Genomic DNA, 15,733 nt, shown 5'->3' with positions numbered 1-15,733 from the left:
ATCTGCACAGTGTTCGGCTCCCAGAATCTCATTTTCATACTTGCATGCAGGCTAAAAGAAATAAGCTGTTTGCAGGCTTGATTAATCAGACATTGGAGGGTTTTTTGTCTCTTTGATCTCTTTCGTCTCCTAGGTAACTTGCTTGACATTAATGTTGAGCTTGAGTAAAGACAATCAGGAATTGTCGACCAAACTGATATAAAAATTAAAGACCTTAACACTTTAAGTACTCCAGTAATGGTTCTGCTTTACTTCAGAAAACATCTGTTTTCATTTAATTAAAGAACAAAAGAGAATGGCATAAATATTTTTCATCGAGACCTATTATTCTATAAAAAGTTAAAGTATGATAATTGGTATTTTTAAATAAGTGCCTTGAAAGTGTTCAAAAGGGAGGAAAACTTCATGACTCTGTTACATACTAGCAATTTTGAGATGACTGAAATATTCTATGAAATGGGTAAGCAGTTTATAGTTGTGCTAGATTAAGCTGTTGGAATCAGATGCTTCAAATGATTATCAGGAAACTTTATGACAACATTTGCAAGAGGTATTAACTTTATTTTGAAGTTTTTTTTTTTTAATCTGCACTGTGTTTATAAGACTGTGCCATTATATCTATTTTATGACCCAATATGATTTACACACACTGAACCTGTAAAATTGAAAGGAATTTTAAAAAAAACATTGTGGTGCATTTGCTTGAGGTTGTGCAGACGCTTTTACAAATCTTCCAAGTGGCTGTAAAGATGAATGCCTCAAGGGTCCAGCCAGGGCTCTGCTTTTCCAACCAGCTAAAGCCCTTATCTTAAATCCAAGCAAAGTACCATTAATCTTTTTGAAAGACCTTTTATGGCTTTTAATATATCCCAAATTAGAACATTTTACACCCTTGGTTCCTGAAATATGGTGATAAAAAGCCTTTAGAGCTTAATTTTCCTTACCGCATGCTCTGACCAATTTGCAGTTCTTTGTGATAATGTTTAGACACCTTAATTAAAATGCAGCAAAATATTGGATGTTCTATATGGAAAATGCTGATACTTTGGCTACACATACAAGAAATTATGTATGTATTTTTAGTCATTAAAAAAGTCTTACGTTGTGTTATTATAGTTATCTGATGACCCCAAACTGTTTATTTATTTATTTTTATTCAGTGTAATAGCTATTGACCAAGCTTTTGACCAGGAAGATACATTTTTTTTTTCCTTTTATAGAAGTGAAAGATTGATTCTTGTTCACCTGTTTTATTTGTTTGTCATAGAGAAGTACAGCACAATATTCTTTTATAATCTGAAACTCGGGTTTGTCATCTTGACTGAAAAAATAAGTTTCTTCTTGACTGTCTCTTCATTGAAAGCCTTTTTATCCATAATTTTGTGTTTCCATATATCTTTTTGTTACATTTCTTTTTCTACAAAAATAAGTGGAGAAAGAAAGAAATTCATTGAAGAATGCGAAGGTGAAAAACTGTGGATTTTCACCAACATTACAATCCAAAGTCTTTTCTATAAAAACAAAAAATGAACACGCAGTACATAGAGCAGCCTTGTTTTACTGTTTATTGGTTGAATGAAGAACATCCCCTTTAACCTGGTCATAGCCTTAAGTAGGTAGAACATATATCCTTATAGGAGCATTACCAAAAAGTGCTCCTAGGAATCTGCTAGTGTGTTCACATAGTTCACAGACTGATGGAGCCCATTGTGCACTGCAAGGGCTTCTTTAACGTTTTCACTCTGCTCTGATTGTACTAACTTTACCATGATGCTGGTGGTTCTGGGCTCGGCTTTGGTTTTAGCTTTGCAGGAACACTGGAAGCATTTCCATTTGGCTGTGGTCAGATGTAGAGTCATGGGAGCCCTGTGGCTTGTGTGTCTTCTATCTGGGGAACCTAGCCTAGGAACGTCAGTAAGTTAACAGTGAAGGACTGTGACTTGTTAACAGCAGTTTGTGATAATGGTGTATAGCAAATCTGGTTTGAATCATTGGCTTCTTCACTAAGGTTGCTTCTGAGTTTAGATAATAGAGAGGCTGAGAGGTAAATGGAGCTCCGACACGGGGGGCTGGTCAACTGTATCATGTCAGCGCATTCCTTGCTTTGTTGTTGAAGTACCAACTGCTAACTGATTACACCGCGAGCATCTTACTTGGTTCGTAATGCAAGGGGTGGAGTACTCATACCCGGGGAGTGGGAGAGGAAGGAGCTTAAGTCATCCCCAAGTTGTTGGCATCTCACTGAGCATCTTAAATAGTCACAAGCTGCTTCTTGAGACAGCACACAACTTCTTAGGTTCACTTAGTGCTCCCCAGGTGTCCACTCTACTCCCATACTTCCAAATCTCCTTGCATTTAGCTGGAGTTCTGTGATTAACTCTGATCAGAAACAGTATCTGTGTTACTTTATGAGCGAGGAAGAGGCTCTCCAGTTCTGCCTCATGCTGGTACCACAAGATGTATGGGGCCCTGCCTGTCCTCAGAGACTTAAGAGAAACAAGAAAAAGTTAGGCCATTGATATTTGGAGATTCGCTTGACACTGTGCTAACCTAAGCAGCAGGTGATAACTTTTTTTTTTTTTTTTTTTGTCCTGTATGACAAGTACATAGATTTTCAGTGAACGGGAATCCATCTTAAGAGGTACCACTGAGCCTTCTCTGAGTTTGCTTTTCTCCTTAGATGTAGTGGTGCCCAGCCTCATCATTAGACTTTAGCATTTCTTTTTCCTGTCTCTCTCCCTCTCTCTGTGTGTTCAGTCCTTACTTGAATGTCAGTCCTCACTTTCCATCTTGTCTGAGACAGGATTTCTTGTATCATGGCCACCTTATGCTGCCCTGCCATGCCCTGCCCTGCTGCTTCTAGGGATTGTTCTGCCTCTGCCTCCCATATTCTCCATAGGAACACTGGAGCTACAGATGCATTTGCTACCATGTCCATCTTTATGTGGGGTCCAGGGATTCAAACTCAAGTCCTCACATTTGTATTGTTTTAGCTGTGGAGCCATCTTCCACCTAGTTGTTAGCATTTTGGGGGTGGTGGGGGATTAACTTAGGTGAACTTTTCTGTGATAAAGAACTGGAAAAGAAGAGGGTTACGAGAACAAAGCCAGCATGGAGGCAGCCATATTTCTTTCTCACCCATTGTATGAAATGATTCCCTATATGGATGGCTTAGTGCTGTCTCCAGTGGCTGGCAGAAGCAAGCATCTGCAAATGTTCCAGTGCATTTGTGCTGCTAGCATTGGTTTGTATTTCGAGAAGATCCTGAGGTTGCTCTGCTTTCTCAAGTGAATTTTTAGATCCTTTTTGGTTCTTCCTGTGGTTTTACTGCTCTTAACCACGTCAGCACCTTGCTTTGGTTGTTGCCTTCTTCTCCCGATGTGTACATGTGTGAGTACATGAACTCACATGAATTCCTGAACTGAAAAACCAGGTCTGTTTTTCTCAGATGTATTGATTACGTTATCTTGCTGTGGAGGTGTTGGTCAAGCTCAGCTGAGAGACGCTTTGCAGACGTCACCTTCCTAAGCTGACTTCTTGTACATAGCCCTTCAGTCCCTGCTGTGCTGAGCTCTAAAACTCAGATTCTGATGGGCTAATTTGAGTGGCTGCCTGTTTCCTCTCTTCCATGAGTCTGCCTGTCTTCTAATACGTGTTTAGTTGAATGAAAGAATAGAAAAGCCAAGAAAAATCAGAAAGATTGAAAGCTTTTGTTGATTTAGAGCTTTCTTTGTTTTGAGATGGAGTGTGGCTATACAGCCCTTAAGGGCCTGTGCTCATCCTGCAGGATAACTTCGCCTCATGGGGTAGCATCCCTTTGCTAGGACTCCAGATGTGGTCCCATCATACAAGCTGGCTTCACCCCAGTTTTTAATGGATCTGAATCACACATGAATGGACAGTTTACATTAAACTCATGGACCAGTGTTGCTGCACTACGGATGCTTCCTAGGAAATGTTTTGCAACCTGGTAAATGCTAGAGAAATGCAGAAACAAGGGCTTCCAGGCTGAGCTAGAGGTTTGGGTTGGGGTTCATGTGAAATCAATCTTGTAGGCCAGTAGTTACCAGTAAGGGAAGCACGAACAGAGAACAGCTGGGTCCTGGAGTCCAGCTTCTTTACTTTCTGACTCCTTTTTCATTCCTTTCTCTCTCAGAGACTTAAAAGCTGTTGCCCATCATGCAGAGTGCATTTATGAAGTAGTAATTAGCTTCCCCATGTTTCATTAATCCTGTCTGTGACTGCCAATCAGAGCTTCTGATGAGCACAAGATAACTGGTGTGACCATACTGAGTTGCTGTAATTCTAGCCCAGAGCAAAGAAAGTTGATGTCTCTGTCAGTCCGTGTGCAGCCTTATCAGGGCAAATTCCTGTTCAGCCTACAGAATTGCTGAGATAGCTTGAAGGGCTTCCTTGCTACCTTTGTGGACCCTCAAAAGGTCTGAGTTTGGGAAGGATTTCTGTCCAGGAGACGGTGCAAGTGGGGTGCAGGATCTGTGGGTAGTGGAGGGAAAAAGAGCCGTATCTGTGTGTTTGTTATGCTTGATTCAGGGGCCTGAGGATAGGGTTTCTTAGTTTTAGACGTGTTCTGAACCATGTGCTTGCTCCCAATTTTTTATACTATTATGATTCTTGCGCTAGCTAGAATATCTCTTTTCACATTTTTTTTTTTTCTTTTTTCTTCCATAATTCTTAGCTCGGTGTAAAAGTTGCCAAAGCAATTGCGTGCCACAAGTTTGTTAAAGCCAAAAAGGAGGCTGAAAACTCACAGGCTGCTCGAAAAAAGAAGAAGCTGGCATGGGGGTGAGTTCACTTGAGACCTCTGTCCTGGGTCCTGGGATGGGAGAGATGGCTCAGCACTAAGAAGACCAGGTTCAGTTCCAAGCACACACATGGTGGCGCACCACTGTGCAGTTTCAGAGGATTCAGTACCCTCTTCTGGTTTCTGTGGGGCCTAGGCATTCATATTGTAAACAGATGTACCTGTAGGCAAGATAACCAGACACATAAAATAACAATAATTTTTAAAAACTGAAAAAAAAAAGTCATGATTCTGTTGACTTGGTAAGAATTATAGTCTATTCATCCATTGAATCCAGTTTGTAGGCCACTTAATCTAATGTGTTAAGTCTTGGTGAAATGTTTGTAAGGTCATAACTATGGAGGCATTTCCTCAGCCTGTGGTGTTTGTGAAAGTTTCAGCACTTTGGCCACTCATTAAATTGTTATTTTAGTAGAATATTTTATTCTAGAAATAAATTGAGACTTTTTTGCTCTTTATTTTAGGTTTGAAGCAAAGAAGAGATGGGAAACCAAAAGCAACATGGGATATATGTAATCTTGCAGAGTTCTTCAGGACATTTATTTATAGACTATCATGCTTCATTTGACAAAAAGATTTTTCCACTTAGGTTAAATGTGTCAGGAAATTGATAAAGATAGAAAAAGATAAGCGTAAAACTTGGGAGCTGATTATAAACTCTTTTCAGTCTTTTTTCTAAGAAGTTTGTGAAGGAAATGAACATTTTTATATTTGTGTAAGAATTTTTAAGCATATGTACAAGAAAAAAAGGATAGAATTTTATTTATTTGTGTAAGCATACAGTTTAAAATCAATTTTGTGTTTGAGCTGTTGGTCTAGCATATCCTGTGAGGTCCTTCGACTTCCTTATCTGTTCTTAGCATGACTGCACTTTTTCTAGAATTGTGTTTTTACGAATGGCTTTTGTTTATAATGGATTAGTCATAAATAGAAAAATTCTCAATTGTTACTGACTTTACAAATGGCTTTTAACTATTTAATTCTGTAAAAAAATAATTATTGGTTATTTTGGAGGAAGAATTAATATTTCATAGTCATGTAGTAAAAGCAATTGATTAATGTCAGTAGAAATAATTATAGTAAAAAGTAGACACATTATAGTATCTAGAGAATGATTTAAATTCAGTTTTGCCTAGAAAATGCCTTTCTAAATATCTGTCAACCATGTCATTCTTTGAATTATGATTGTTCTTTGAAAAGGAAATGGTCTGATTGTGCTAGACACAGCTATAACTTAAGATAACATAACTTTGGATTGTCTAAGAGCTCATTTGTTTTTACCCCTTCTCCCTGCTACTCCTTAAAAGATAGAATTAATGAGACTAAAGAGAGAACTGATTCCGGTGAAATCATTGTCCTTTGGTATGTGTTTTACAGTCCTATTGGGTAGAGGCTTTGAAAAGTCACTTGATAACCAGCAAGACCATATGTGGATACTGTGAAAAATGAGTCATGATTATAATTGAATATTTTAGACTTAAAATAGTAACAATTTTATTAACTTATGGTGATATGTAAATTTTCTCTATATGAAAAACAAGTGAAGAGTCCAACTATCAATGTTACCTTTATTTAGTTTAGAAACACTGGTATACAAACACAGGATCCAGGCTATCCACTGACATGTCTTCATGAATAGGTACCTACCTTCGGGGATGTCCTGAGTACTGTTTATTTACAGAACCTACTTTATGCATGGTATGCTAATCATACTGTTTAACATACATGTTTGTGTAACAGAATAGGAATATTTTTTCCATTCACTATACATTTCCCAGATTTTATCTAAAACAAGATGTATTATCTTTGAGAAAGTTTCTAGTATGGATATTTTCTTATGTAAGGCCCTGGAACATGCCTCTGCCTTAATTTTCTGTTTCCTTACATTCAGTTTTGTGGGTCTAGTGACTTCTGACAGCACATTTTCTATGTCAGGCCCCATTCTGAGCTTTTATGTCAGTGGGGCCATTTTAACTGAGTAGAGAACAGCCATATGGGAGGGTGGTCAGACAGAGAAGTCACATCTCCCAACTGCCTGCTCTTGTGGACATGGAAAGTTTTGAAGTATACTGGTGTGGCCAGAAAGTAAGGAGGAAGGATTGCATGAGGAAGGGCGATGGCTTTTGTGTCTATCTGGGGTCATACTTGGTATTTTATTTGGGATGACAGTTTGGATACCTTATTCTTTAGAACAATAAAATGGTAGCATTATTCCTGGGCCATCAGTGGTGCCCACAGGGTGTAGTCATTGTCCTTCCTATTCTGGCCACAGTGAAATAAGGGTTCTTTGTGAATCAGTGATAACTTTGGTCCCTGAAGCTTCAACTTGTGCATTTGCTTCTTCCAGAACACTTGAATTTGATTAGTGATGTGATTTTCAGTTACTCTTGAGTGAGATTAATATGTTTGAGGCCATTGGTATAGCGTTAGTTACATGATTTACTGTCTGAGTACTTGAGGCCAGCACAGCTTACTGAAGAACAGTAATTTTGAGCTTTACTGTGTTGGTTTTGAAAGTAAGGTTGGTAGTGCATTCTTGTTTAGGAGCCCTCAGGATGTTTCTGATTTCAGCAGAACATTCTATTTCTTTCACCAAAAGGAGAGTTTAAATATGCAATCTCAAGCTTGCTATAATTAGTTCTGATGACAGTTAAATACCTCAGCCAAGACTGTAAATCAGCAGTTAAATTCTGACTTCTGCCGTTGATCATAAATCTCAAGCATGGTGTTATAAACACTTATTTTTGGGGACAGGCCTCAGACAGAAGCAAAATGCCATTTGCATGTTAGGTGACATCTGTAAACCTCACACTTTAAATCTGATACTGTGTCCACACCTTTTGGCTAAGCTGTCTTTGCAGTACTTTAGCAAGTGATGAGAACTTTGAGTCCTTGTGTGTGCGTGTGCGGTGTGTGCTGCTGCATGCCTTGGGCATTCTTCTCTAGCACTTATTTGAGATGGGCTTTCTCACTGAACATGGAATGATGCTGGAGTGTGTCCAGCCTTGCTCTTGGCTCTGTACCCCAGCACTGGGCTCAGGCTTGCACACTGCCATGCCTGGCTTTTTACATGGGTTTTGGCGATTCAAGCTCAGTTCCTCCTGCTTGTGCAGCAAGTGCTGTTGCTGTTACCCACTGAGTCGTCCCCAGCCCAAGAAGTTAAAATTCTTAAAATGTGAATGTATTACTCTGAAAATGTCTACGTTCACCTTGTCAGGGAAAGACTGATGCTGTGCTTTTGGAAATGTATATCTTAAAAACTAAATATATTATACAAGGCAATAACGATGTTGTGTTGGGTCTCATTTTGAAGCATGGTCATCAAATTCAGAACCAACTCGATTTTTTTTTGTGTTGTAGAAGGTGCCTGTAGCTTTAGTCTGTCTTTGCATGTCAGTTTACTATTTCTTAAAGCTGACTGTTTATTTATTGGCTTAAAATTTATGCTCTTCCAAAGTCTTCGCTCTGACTGATTAACTAGATAGCAGTCTTTGCATATAATGTTGACATGAAAATCTTTTCCAGAAGCAAATGTAGACTGGGGTTTGTAGCACCAGTGCCTCCTAACCCGGTAGCAGGCCTGAAAGTGCCTCGAAAAGCTGGGGCTTCACAGACTCGGGCGGCAAGCACGTCTTATGTGCTTTTCCACACACGCTGTGTACATAGGTGTGATATGCATTTGTTTGTGTATGTGTTCATGTTCAGGCCAGCTCATCAGCTTATCTGTCTCTCCCTCCTAACTGCTAGGATTCCAGAAGGCCACCATGGCTGCCCAACTTCTGCATGCATTCTGGGGGTCTGAATTCTAGGCCTCTTGACTTGCCGCACTAAGCTATCTCCTCAGGCCACTTGATGTACTTTTATTATGAATTAGTTAGAACATGTCTTTAGTTTTCAAACTTAACTTTATCCTAGCAAGCACAGTATGCGCTTAAGTTTCAGTGACATATTGAGGCATTTTATTAATATATGTGTGTACTCAAAAAAATTTAGTGGTTTAAAGAATATTTTTGTTCTTTTTCAGTTTCATTTGTATATACAGTGTATCTTGATCATACCTACCCCGTCTACTGCTCGCATTCCCCAACATGTCCTCCTCACCTTGAGGTACTTAAAAGTCATGATGTTGACAGCCTACTGAGTCTTAGTGCTGCCTACATCCAAAGGAATGTGAGTACTTCTTTGGTAACCTATGAGTGATCACTACTCCAAAGAAATATCCTCATCCAATAGCCATCACTGCAAATAGCTCTTCAGCTAGGGGTGGAGTCTCATGAATTCCTTCCCATCTGTATTGAAATGGCATGATCTTGCACAGCCTTCTGATTTCATATGTGTGGTAGCCTTCAAGCCTAAAAGACAGCATGCTACAGCACTCCTCCCCATCTCCTGGCTCCCTCTTCTATGGTGTTCATTGAGCTTTGCTCATATATGTTCCTGACCTTTATAAGATACTAAAGTAAGCAACTGTTTTCCACCTTGGCAATTGAGTATTCTGTAGGTTTAATAAATATGCAGAGCTACATTCTTTAGTCTGTATTATGTCCTCTCCATACTGGCCTTGGTATTGTGGCTGTAATCAGCAGAATGACTGGAAGAAATCCTTGACCCCAGCGAAGAACAAGCCAGTGTGTGGGTTGTGATGACCATTGAGGAACTTAGGAGCCACTGCCCTTTGCTCTGGGGCTGGGATGGAATATAGTACCTCTTCAACGCCTCTTCCTTTGCTCACTAGTGAGTGTTCTGCAGGTGGTTGTTGCTAGGGTGTCCTCAGCCTTATCAGTGGCCTCTCAGGACCTTCTTTGCTAGCCTTGGTAAATCTGATCTCTGGTAGGACAGTTTATGAATGCCACAAAGTACATTGTTTTTAGATCTGCTTGCAAAAATAAGAATTAAGTGAGACATAATTACATTTTATTGGTATTATTAGTAATCCATTTTTAAACTGGAGAAAAAGCAATACAATTTTCCAAGTGAGATAGCATTTTTAACCATTAGGTATTTAGTATATGTCTGTAACATTCAGATCCGACTTCTTAGGGTAATAAAATTCAGGGATGAACAGGGAGCAGCGGGGGTGGGGAGCCTCGGCTGCAATGCTTCCACTCCCAAATGCTTCTGTGCCAGGTTTCTCCCTAGGTCTGTTCACTTCCTGTGTCTAGTACCACTTGAGCAATCGCTACCTGTCACTTCCTGAGTTTGTGGGCTGCCTCTTGTTAAATTGCTTTAAGGGGCTTGCTCAGCTACAGGTATGAGGATGGAATGAGGTAATCCTTTCCCACCTCTCATTTCTAAAGGGTGTGTCTGTCCAGTTATTACTTGTTCATTGAACCTGGAGCTTTAGAAACCAACTACAGTACAAGCTGTAATTATTGATGTCTGTTTCATTTTCATCTGTAAGCTCTGGCATTTGATCAAGAAGTTAATATATCACTTTATCTTCAGGCTAAATGTCTCAGCTCTCGAGGTTTTATTATTTTGATGGATAGCATACAATTATGACTGCCCAGAAAAAAAAAAAGTATATTTGTAAAGTGGATGATACTAGAAGTAATTATGAATGTCACAGGGAGTGGTGAAACAATGAAACTTTGAATTTCTTTGAATTCAATTCCTACCCTAGTAATATCTGAGAAACATTTCTTGAACACCTCTCCCTTGGTTCTGAAGTGGTTCTGCTGCATGCGAAGTTGAATCAATGCAATCTAATAGAAAATACTGTAGACTAAATCTTGGCTTAGCATTTACATAGTTTTTATTGACTCTGTGGCCCTGCTGAACATACAGAAATAATCCACATGTGTTAAGTAACCTAGGCCTACAGATTGTAGTTATTGGTTGTCTGTTACATGTCCTTGTTCCTAGCTGGCCTAGTGGCTGTAGTTGCTGTCTAGCTTACTGACTGATATTCTAGTGCTGATGGAGACCACTCTTGATGACCACTGTTGATGCCCTTACACTCCCAGCTCCTGTGCTTACTTGTAAGGTCAGCATTGGTGGTATAGAACTGAGGAATAAACGTACTGCTTGGAACATCTCTTCATTGTTTTAAGCTGAATTTCTCCTTGATGAGTCGGCGTGTTCCCTAGATTAGAAAGGCTGTCTCAGTGCCTGTCCATGTTAGGCATTGTCATGACTGTGTCATTGAAATAACAGTAACCCAAGAACAATAGGAGTTGGTTTCTTGTTTGCCTGAGGGACAAAGGCTGATTCTGCAACCCGGAGCCTCTGCTGCATGCTATCACTGAAAGATCTAGGCTACCAGTAACTTTCCACCTGTGCTTAGGAAACCTAACTATTACTACTGTAATCACCTGTAAGTTACAGATCTGCTCATTCTCTTTTGGCTATAACTTTATTACTGTACCACACATAATAGCAAGGGAGGTTGGGAAGTACAGACTGCTGTTTCCAGGAAGGAGAGGAAATCAACTTTAATAAGTGGCTGGCAGCATCTGCTGCATTGCCTCATTCACACATGATCATGCTGTGGTGATGGTAAGCTTTGCTGACATGAAACAGACTGCTCTTTGTTATTTAGTCCCTTTCACATGGATGTGTTGTCAAAGCTGAGTTAAGCAGCCACTTGTGACAGTGTAGTGTGTGTTGGAAGGGTAGAGCAAATGCTGAAGGGCATCAGCGTGCTCAGTGAGGCAGAGGCAGGTGAGGGTCATGACAGACTGTTGGGGTTGCACCAGGAGGACATTTGAAGAAAGAACGTGGCAGGCAGAAGGAGCAGAAAAAGCACTTGAGCAACAAGAGACTTAGCATGGGCTGGAAAAATGGCTCAGAAGTTAAGAAGCTTGCTGTTCTTCCAAAGGTCCTGAGTTCAAGTCCCAGCAACTACATGGTGGCTCATAACTATCTATAATGAGATCTGATGCCCTCTTCTGGCCTGCAGAACAGTGTACAAATAATACAAATAAAATAAATAAATAAATAAATTTATTTATAAATAAATAAATATAAATATAAATAAATAAAATCTTTTTTTTTTTTTTTTTTCTTCAGAGAGACTTAGCACAGAGGAAGATGAACAGGGAGGCCATGAAGCTGCAGAGTTGGCCTAAACCAGCTTCGTGCTGTTTCAATGATTCAGGGAGTTTGGATTAATACCTGGTTGGAATGAGTTTTTTTCTAAGGATCCTGATGTGTGACAAGGAAGGTAGAAAGACAGTAGGCTTATGTCAAAGGAATGTCAGTTATAATTTCGACCTGCTACATCAAGGTTCCTAAGGAACATGCTAGAAATGTCAAGTGGACAGCTACAGAGACATGGTAGTCAGAAAAGGTTTTTGCAGAAGACAGGTTGAGAGGTTTTTTTAAAGGTGACATGTCATTCAGATGTCACTGAGCTTTCTAGCAAGAGGACAGCAGGTAGGTGGCTGTTGTTTACATGAGCTGGCGGGGAGTTATGGTCACAAGAAACCTTAAGCTGTGTGGACGTGCATGGTGCCTTAGGCTGGTTTCTTCAGAACGGTGTCTGAAGTCTCTCCTGAAAGTGATGTAGACAGGTATGTACTTGAAAAGTCTAAAGAGAATAATGCAGAGCTGACAAGATTGAAGTGGCTGAACAGAGCAACTCTGGTACTCAGAGCCAGACTCCACGTGAATCCCACACACATGACTTCACATTAAAGTCCAATGGTCTGTGCCTAGGGAAAGGTCTAGAGATCTCAGTGAAGGACAGTTCTCTGGGGGCTGGTAAACTTAGCAAGCAGGACAGCATGGGAAATGTGCTCACTGAGGTAGCTGTCTGGTATGTACTCTGGAGAGGGAAACACTTGTGTGCAGCAAGCACTCGGAGAAGCCGTCCTGGACGGTGGTCGGTGGCATCTGCCATGGGAGAGCTGCATAGACAAAGCTTGGTGCAGTGGTGAACTTGAAATCAAGGGTTTAGTTGATGCTCAGTCTACCTGGCAGTTAGGATTGATGAGGGATAGCTACACTGGGCTACATGGAAGCCTGCTGGGTCTGAAACTAAAGTGTGACTTGACTCAAAATACATGAAACTGGGTCTCATCCTAAATACCCTTGGTCCTCTAGATTTTCCTTGGCATTTATAATGGTGCTCACATCCTCAGACCTCAATCCAGACAGACCCACAAATCAATCACTTCATTGCCATGTCATTTTTTAGCCTGGAGAATCTGCATTGTAGAAGCAGCAGGTTAGCAGCCCTGCATACAGAGCCTTTGTGCTATCCTTCTGAGGAAACACCTTGTTCTGGAGCTGAGGAAGTTGACGTATTAAGAGGATTAAGAGCTCTAAGACAATATAACTACCAGGAAGGGGCCAGAATTAGAACCTAGGCCAGGCCTTAGACCTGGGCCCTGTTCTGGTGTTCTGTGTGTTGCCTAATTAAGTCTGTGTATGGTGTTTGGAGAAGGAGGCTGTGGTGGGTAATTAGATGACATTGAGAGCTGGTCCTTGGTGTCAATCAGCACCCGCCTGTCACAGAATCACGTTAAAAATGTGAATGTTAGGCTCTTTTTTTTTGGGGGGGGGTTGTTGGCAGGGGTACAATAGTCTAGTTGACAAACTCCAGGCCTGTTTCAGAACACAAAACGCAGGTGGCACAAGGAGCAGTACCTGAAGTCCTCTGGCCTCCAAACAGGTGCACACGTGAATACACAATCTTGTGATTAGTGTATCCTAACAAAGACAGGCTTCTTTTCCTGCATGGAGAAACAAATGGGAAATAAAGACAAACCAGCCAATCTTGCACATATTGCCAAAAACCACTTGGAAAGAAGTATACTATGTAGTGCAAGTAGGAAATCTATTATTGCCTCCGTCCATTAAAATAGATTGTAAAGAAAAGAAAGCAAAGGATTTGATTGGAGTCTTCTCTTACTTCCAGCCAGCAGTGCTCCTAAAAAGAACAGGAAAAGAAAATCCAAAGTCCACATGCATAAAAGTGGTGAATGGCTTAAAGTCCTCAGATGTGTCTGTGTACCTTGGAAGGCATTTTTATAAAACAAATACATTACCAGAAGTGGCAGCAACCATTCTTGTAACTAGAAGCCTTGTAAATTATTTGGATCCATTAGATCATTAGATCTTTCTGCCATCTGCAAGATCCTTGTCTGTCTGTTTACCTCTCCAGCCTTGAGGCAGGGCACACCACCCAAGGGTACCACTAGGTTAAGGTCAAATAATAGACTCTGGAAGGATCACCCATAGCCATTTTCTTTATTCAGTAAATATGTGATGGAAACCATGCTGAACAAAGCAATCACAGGCTTCTTAGAGCTTCTCTTCTAGTAGGGAAGACAGATTAACTCCAGGACCTCAGTGGTAACCAAGCAGTCCTGGCTGGCAATACAAGCAACACCTAGGGTAGGATCTAAATTAGGCAGCGCTGAAGCAAGACTGCTGGAGTTCTGGTGCACGTGCAAGGATGAGGCTATACCAGAGACCTCTGGGCAAAAAGAGGACCGTGTTACTGCTGACAGTGAAGCAGTGCTGACCACAGGGCAACTGACTAGCTTCAGATCCCAGCCCTGCCACTTCAGGATATGGAGTCTACACATCAGTCTTCTTTCTCGGCGTTGGCTTCTTCTCTGAAAGAGATGGGGAGGGAGTAGCGCCCAAATGAGGTAACTGCTGAAAGTGCTTCAGGAACAGCCAGGCAGCTGTGGGAAGATCTGTATGTTCACAACTTATACATCGTACCCCTTTGTTCCAGCTCTACAGGGATAGGCAACAGTACCCTAGGCCAATGATCAGCCAACCATGTATACTCCCTTTTCATTTCCTAAACTCAAAAGTTGCTGTCCTTGAATGAAGCCACACAGTTTACACATGGCAGCCCACTCTGTTAGAGCCACACTGTAGCAATCAGAGCTGTCAACACTATCAATACCACTGCTGTCACAAACTTCTTTGTTGCTTCTCTCTTACTCAGGAGTCTAGTGTCTTATTGGCACCTGAGAACAGACTAACTTGCTAACTTAAAAGTAGAATCAGATTCAAAATCCTTCCTGGTTCTTGACAAAGTCATGTTCAAATGTTTGGTAGCATGATTAGTTTTTACTCCCTGCTGCAGATTTTCTGGAGGAAACAATAGTGAATGTAATTTTGCTATTTTCAGAGAATTCCCAGATGAGCCAAAGGTAGATTTCACGAATAAAAGTGACACTGAAAGAAGTTGGGGATGAAGTTCAATTGGCAGAATGCTTGCCTAGCATGTATGGAACCCAGGTTTGATCCATAGCACCACATTAACTAGGCATGGTGGACTGTGGATACAACCCTAGTATTCATGACATGGAGGCAAGAGGATTTGAAAATCAAGTTTATTTTTTGCTGTGTAATGAGTTCAAAGCTGCCTGGGATACCTGAGACCCTGTCTTTAACTAAAACAGGGTCTAAGCTAAACAACAAGGAGGACCCTAGGGAAGAGGCTTAATCTTCATTCAGAAGGGCAAATGGGATAGACAGCAGAAGTAGAAGACGGAACAAGACAGGAGCCTACCACAGAGGGTCTCTGAAAGATTCAACCCAGCAGGGGATTGAAGCAGATGCTGAGACTCACAGCCAAACTTTGGGCAGAGGGAGCTCAAAAGACCTGGAGGGGACAGGCGTTCCACAAGGAGACCAACAGCCAAAAAAATCTGGGCTCAGGTGATCTTATAGAGACTGATTAATCAACCAAGGACCATGCATGGAGAGGACCTAGATACCTTGCTCAGATGTAGCCCATAGGCATCTCAGTCTCCATGTGGGTTCCCTAGTAAGGAGAGCAGGGGTTGTCTCTGACATGGACTTGATTGCCTGCTCTTTGTTCACTTCCACTTGGCTGGATGGCCTTGCCAGCCCAGAGAGAAGGATCTAGGCAGTTCTGATGATACCTGATAGGATAGGGTCCTATAGTAGGGGCTGAGGTCCGCCCCTATCAGTGGCCTA

General features: G+C 41.1%; 1 protein-coding gene across 3 annotated transcripts in view; it reads left to right on the top strand.

Annotated features, from left to right (window-relative positions):
* Fam204a (family with sequence similarity 204 member A) overlaps window positions 1–8,107 on the top strand; it is a 31,918-nt gene extending 23,811 nt beyond the window's left edge. For all 3 annotated transcript variants that reach the window (XM_055591597.1, XM_055591596.1, XM_055591598.1), the window contains 2 exons: window positions 4,697–4,803; window positions 5,287–8,107. In XM_055591597.1, coding sequence (XP_055447572.1) covers window positions 4,697–4,803; window positions 5,287–5,338 — 159 coding nt within the window. In that variant the 3' untranslated portion in view covers window positions 5,339–8,107. The remainder of the gene's footprint in view (window positions 1–4,696; window positions 4,804–5,286) is intronic.
* Window positions 8,108–15,733: the final 7,626 nt, after the last annotated feature.

This window comes from Psammomys obesus, unplaced genomic scaffold (genome assembly GCF_907164565.1).
Source record: "Psammomys obesus unplaced genomic scaffold, mPsaObe1.curated_primary_1811, whole genome shotgun sequence".
Lineage (NCBI taxonomy): Eukaryota > Metazoa > Chordata > Mammalia > Rodentia > Muridae > Psammomys > Psammomys obesus.
Note: the sequence above shows the minus strand (reverse complement) of the source record. Positions and strands in the feature narration are given on the sequence as shown.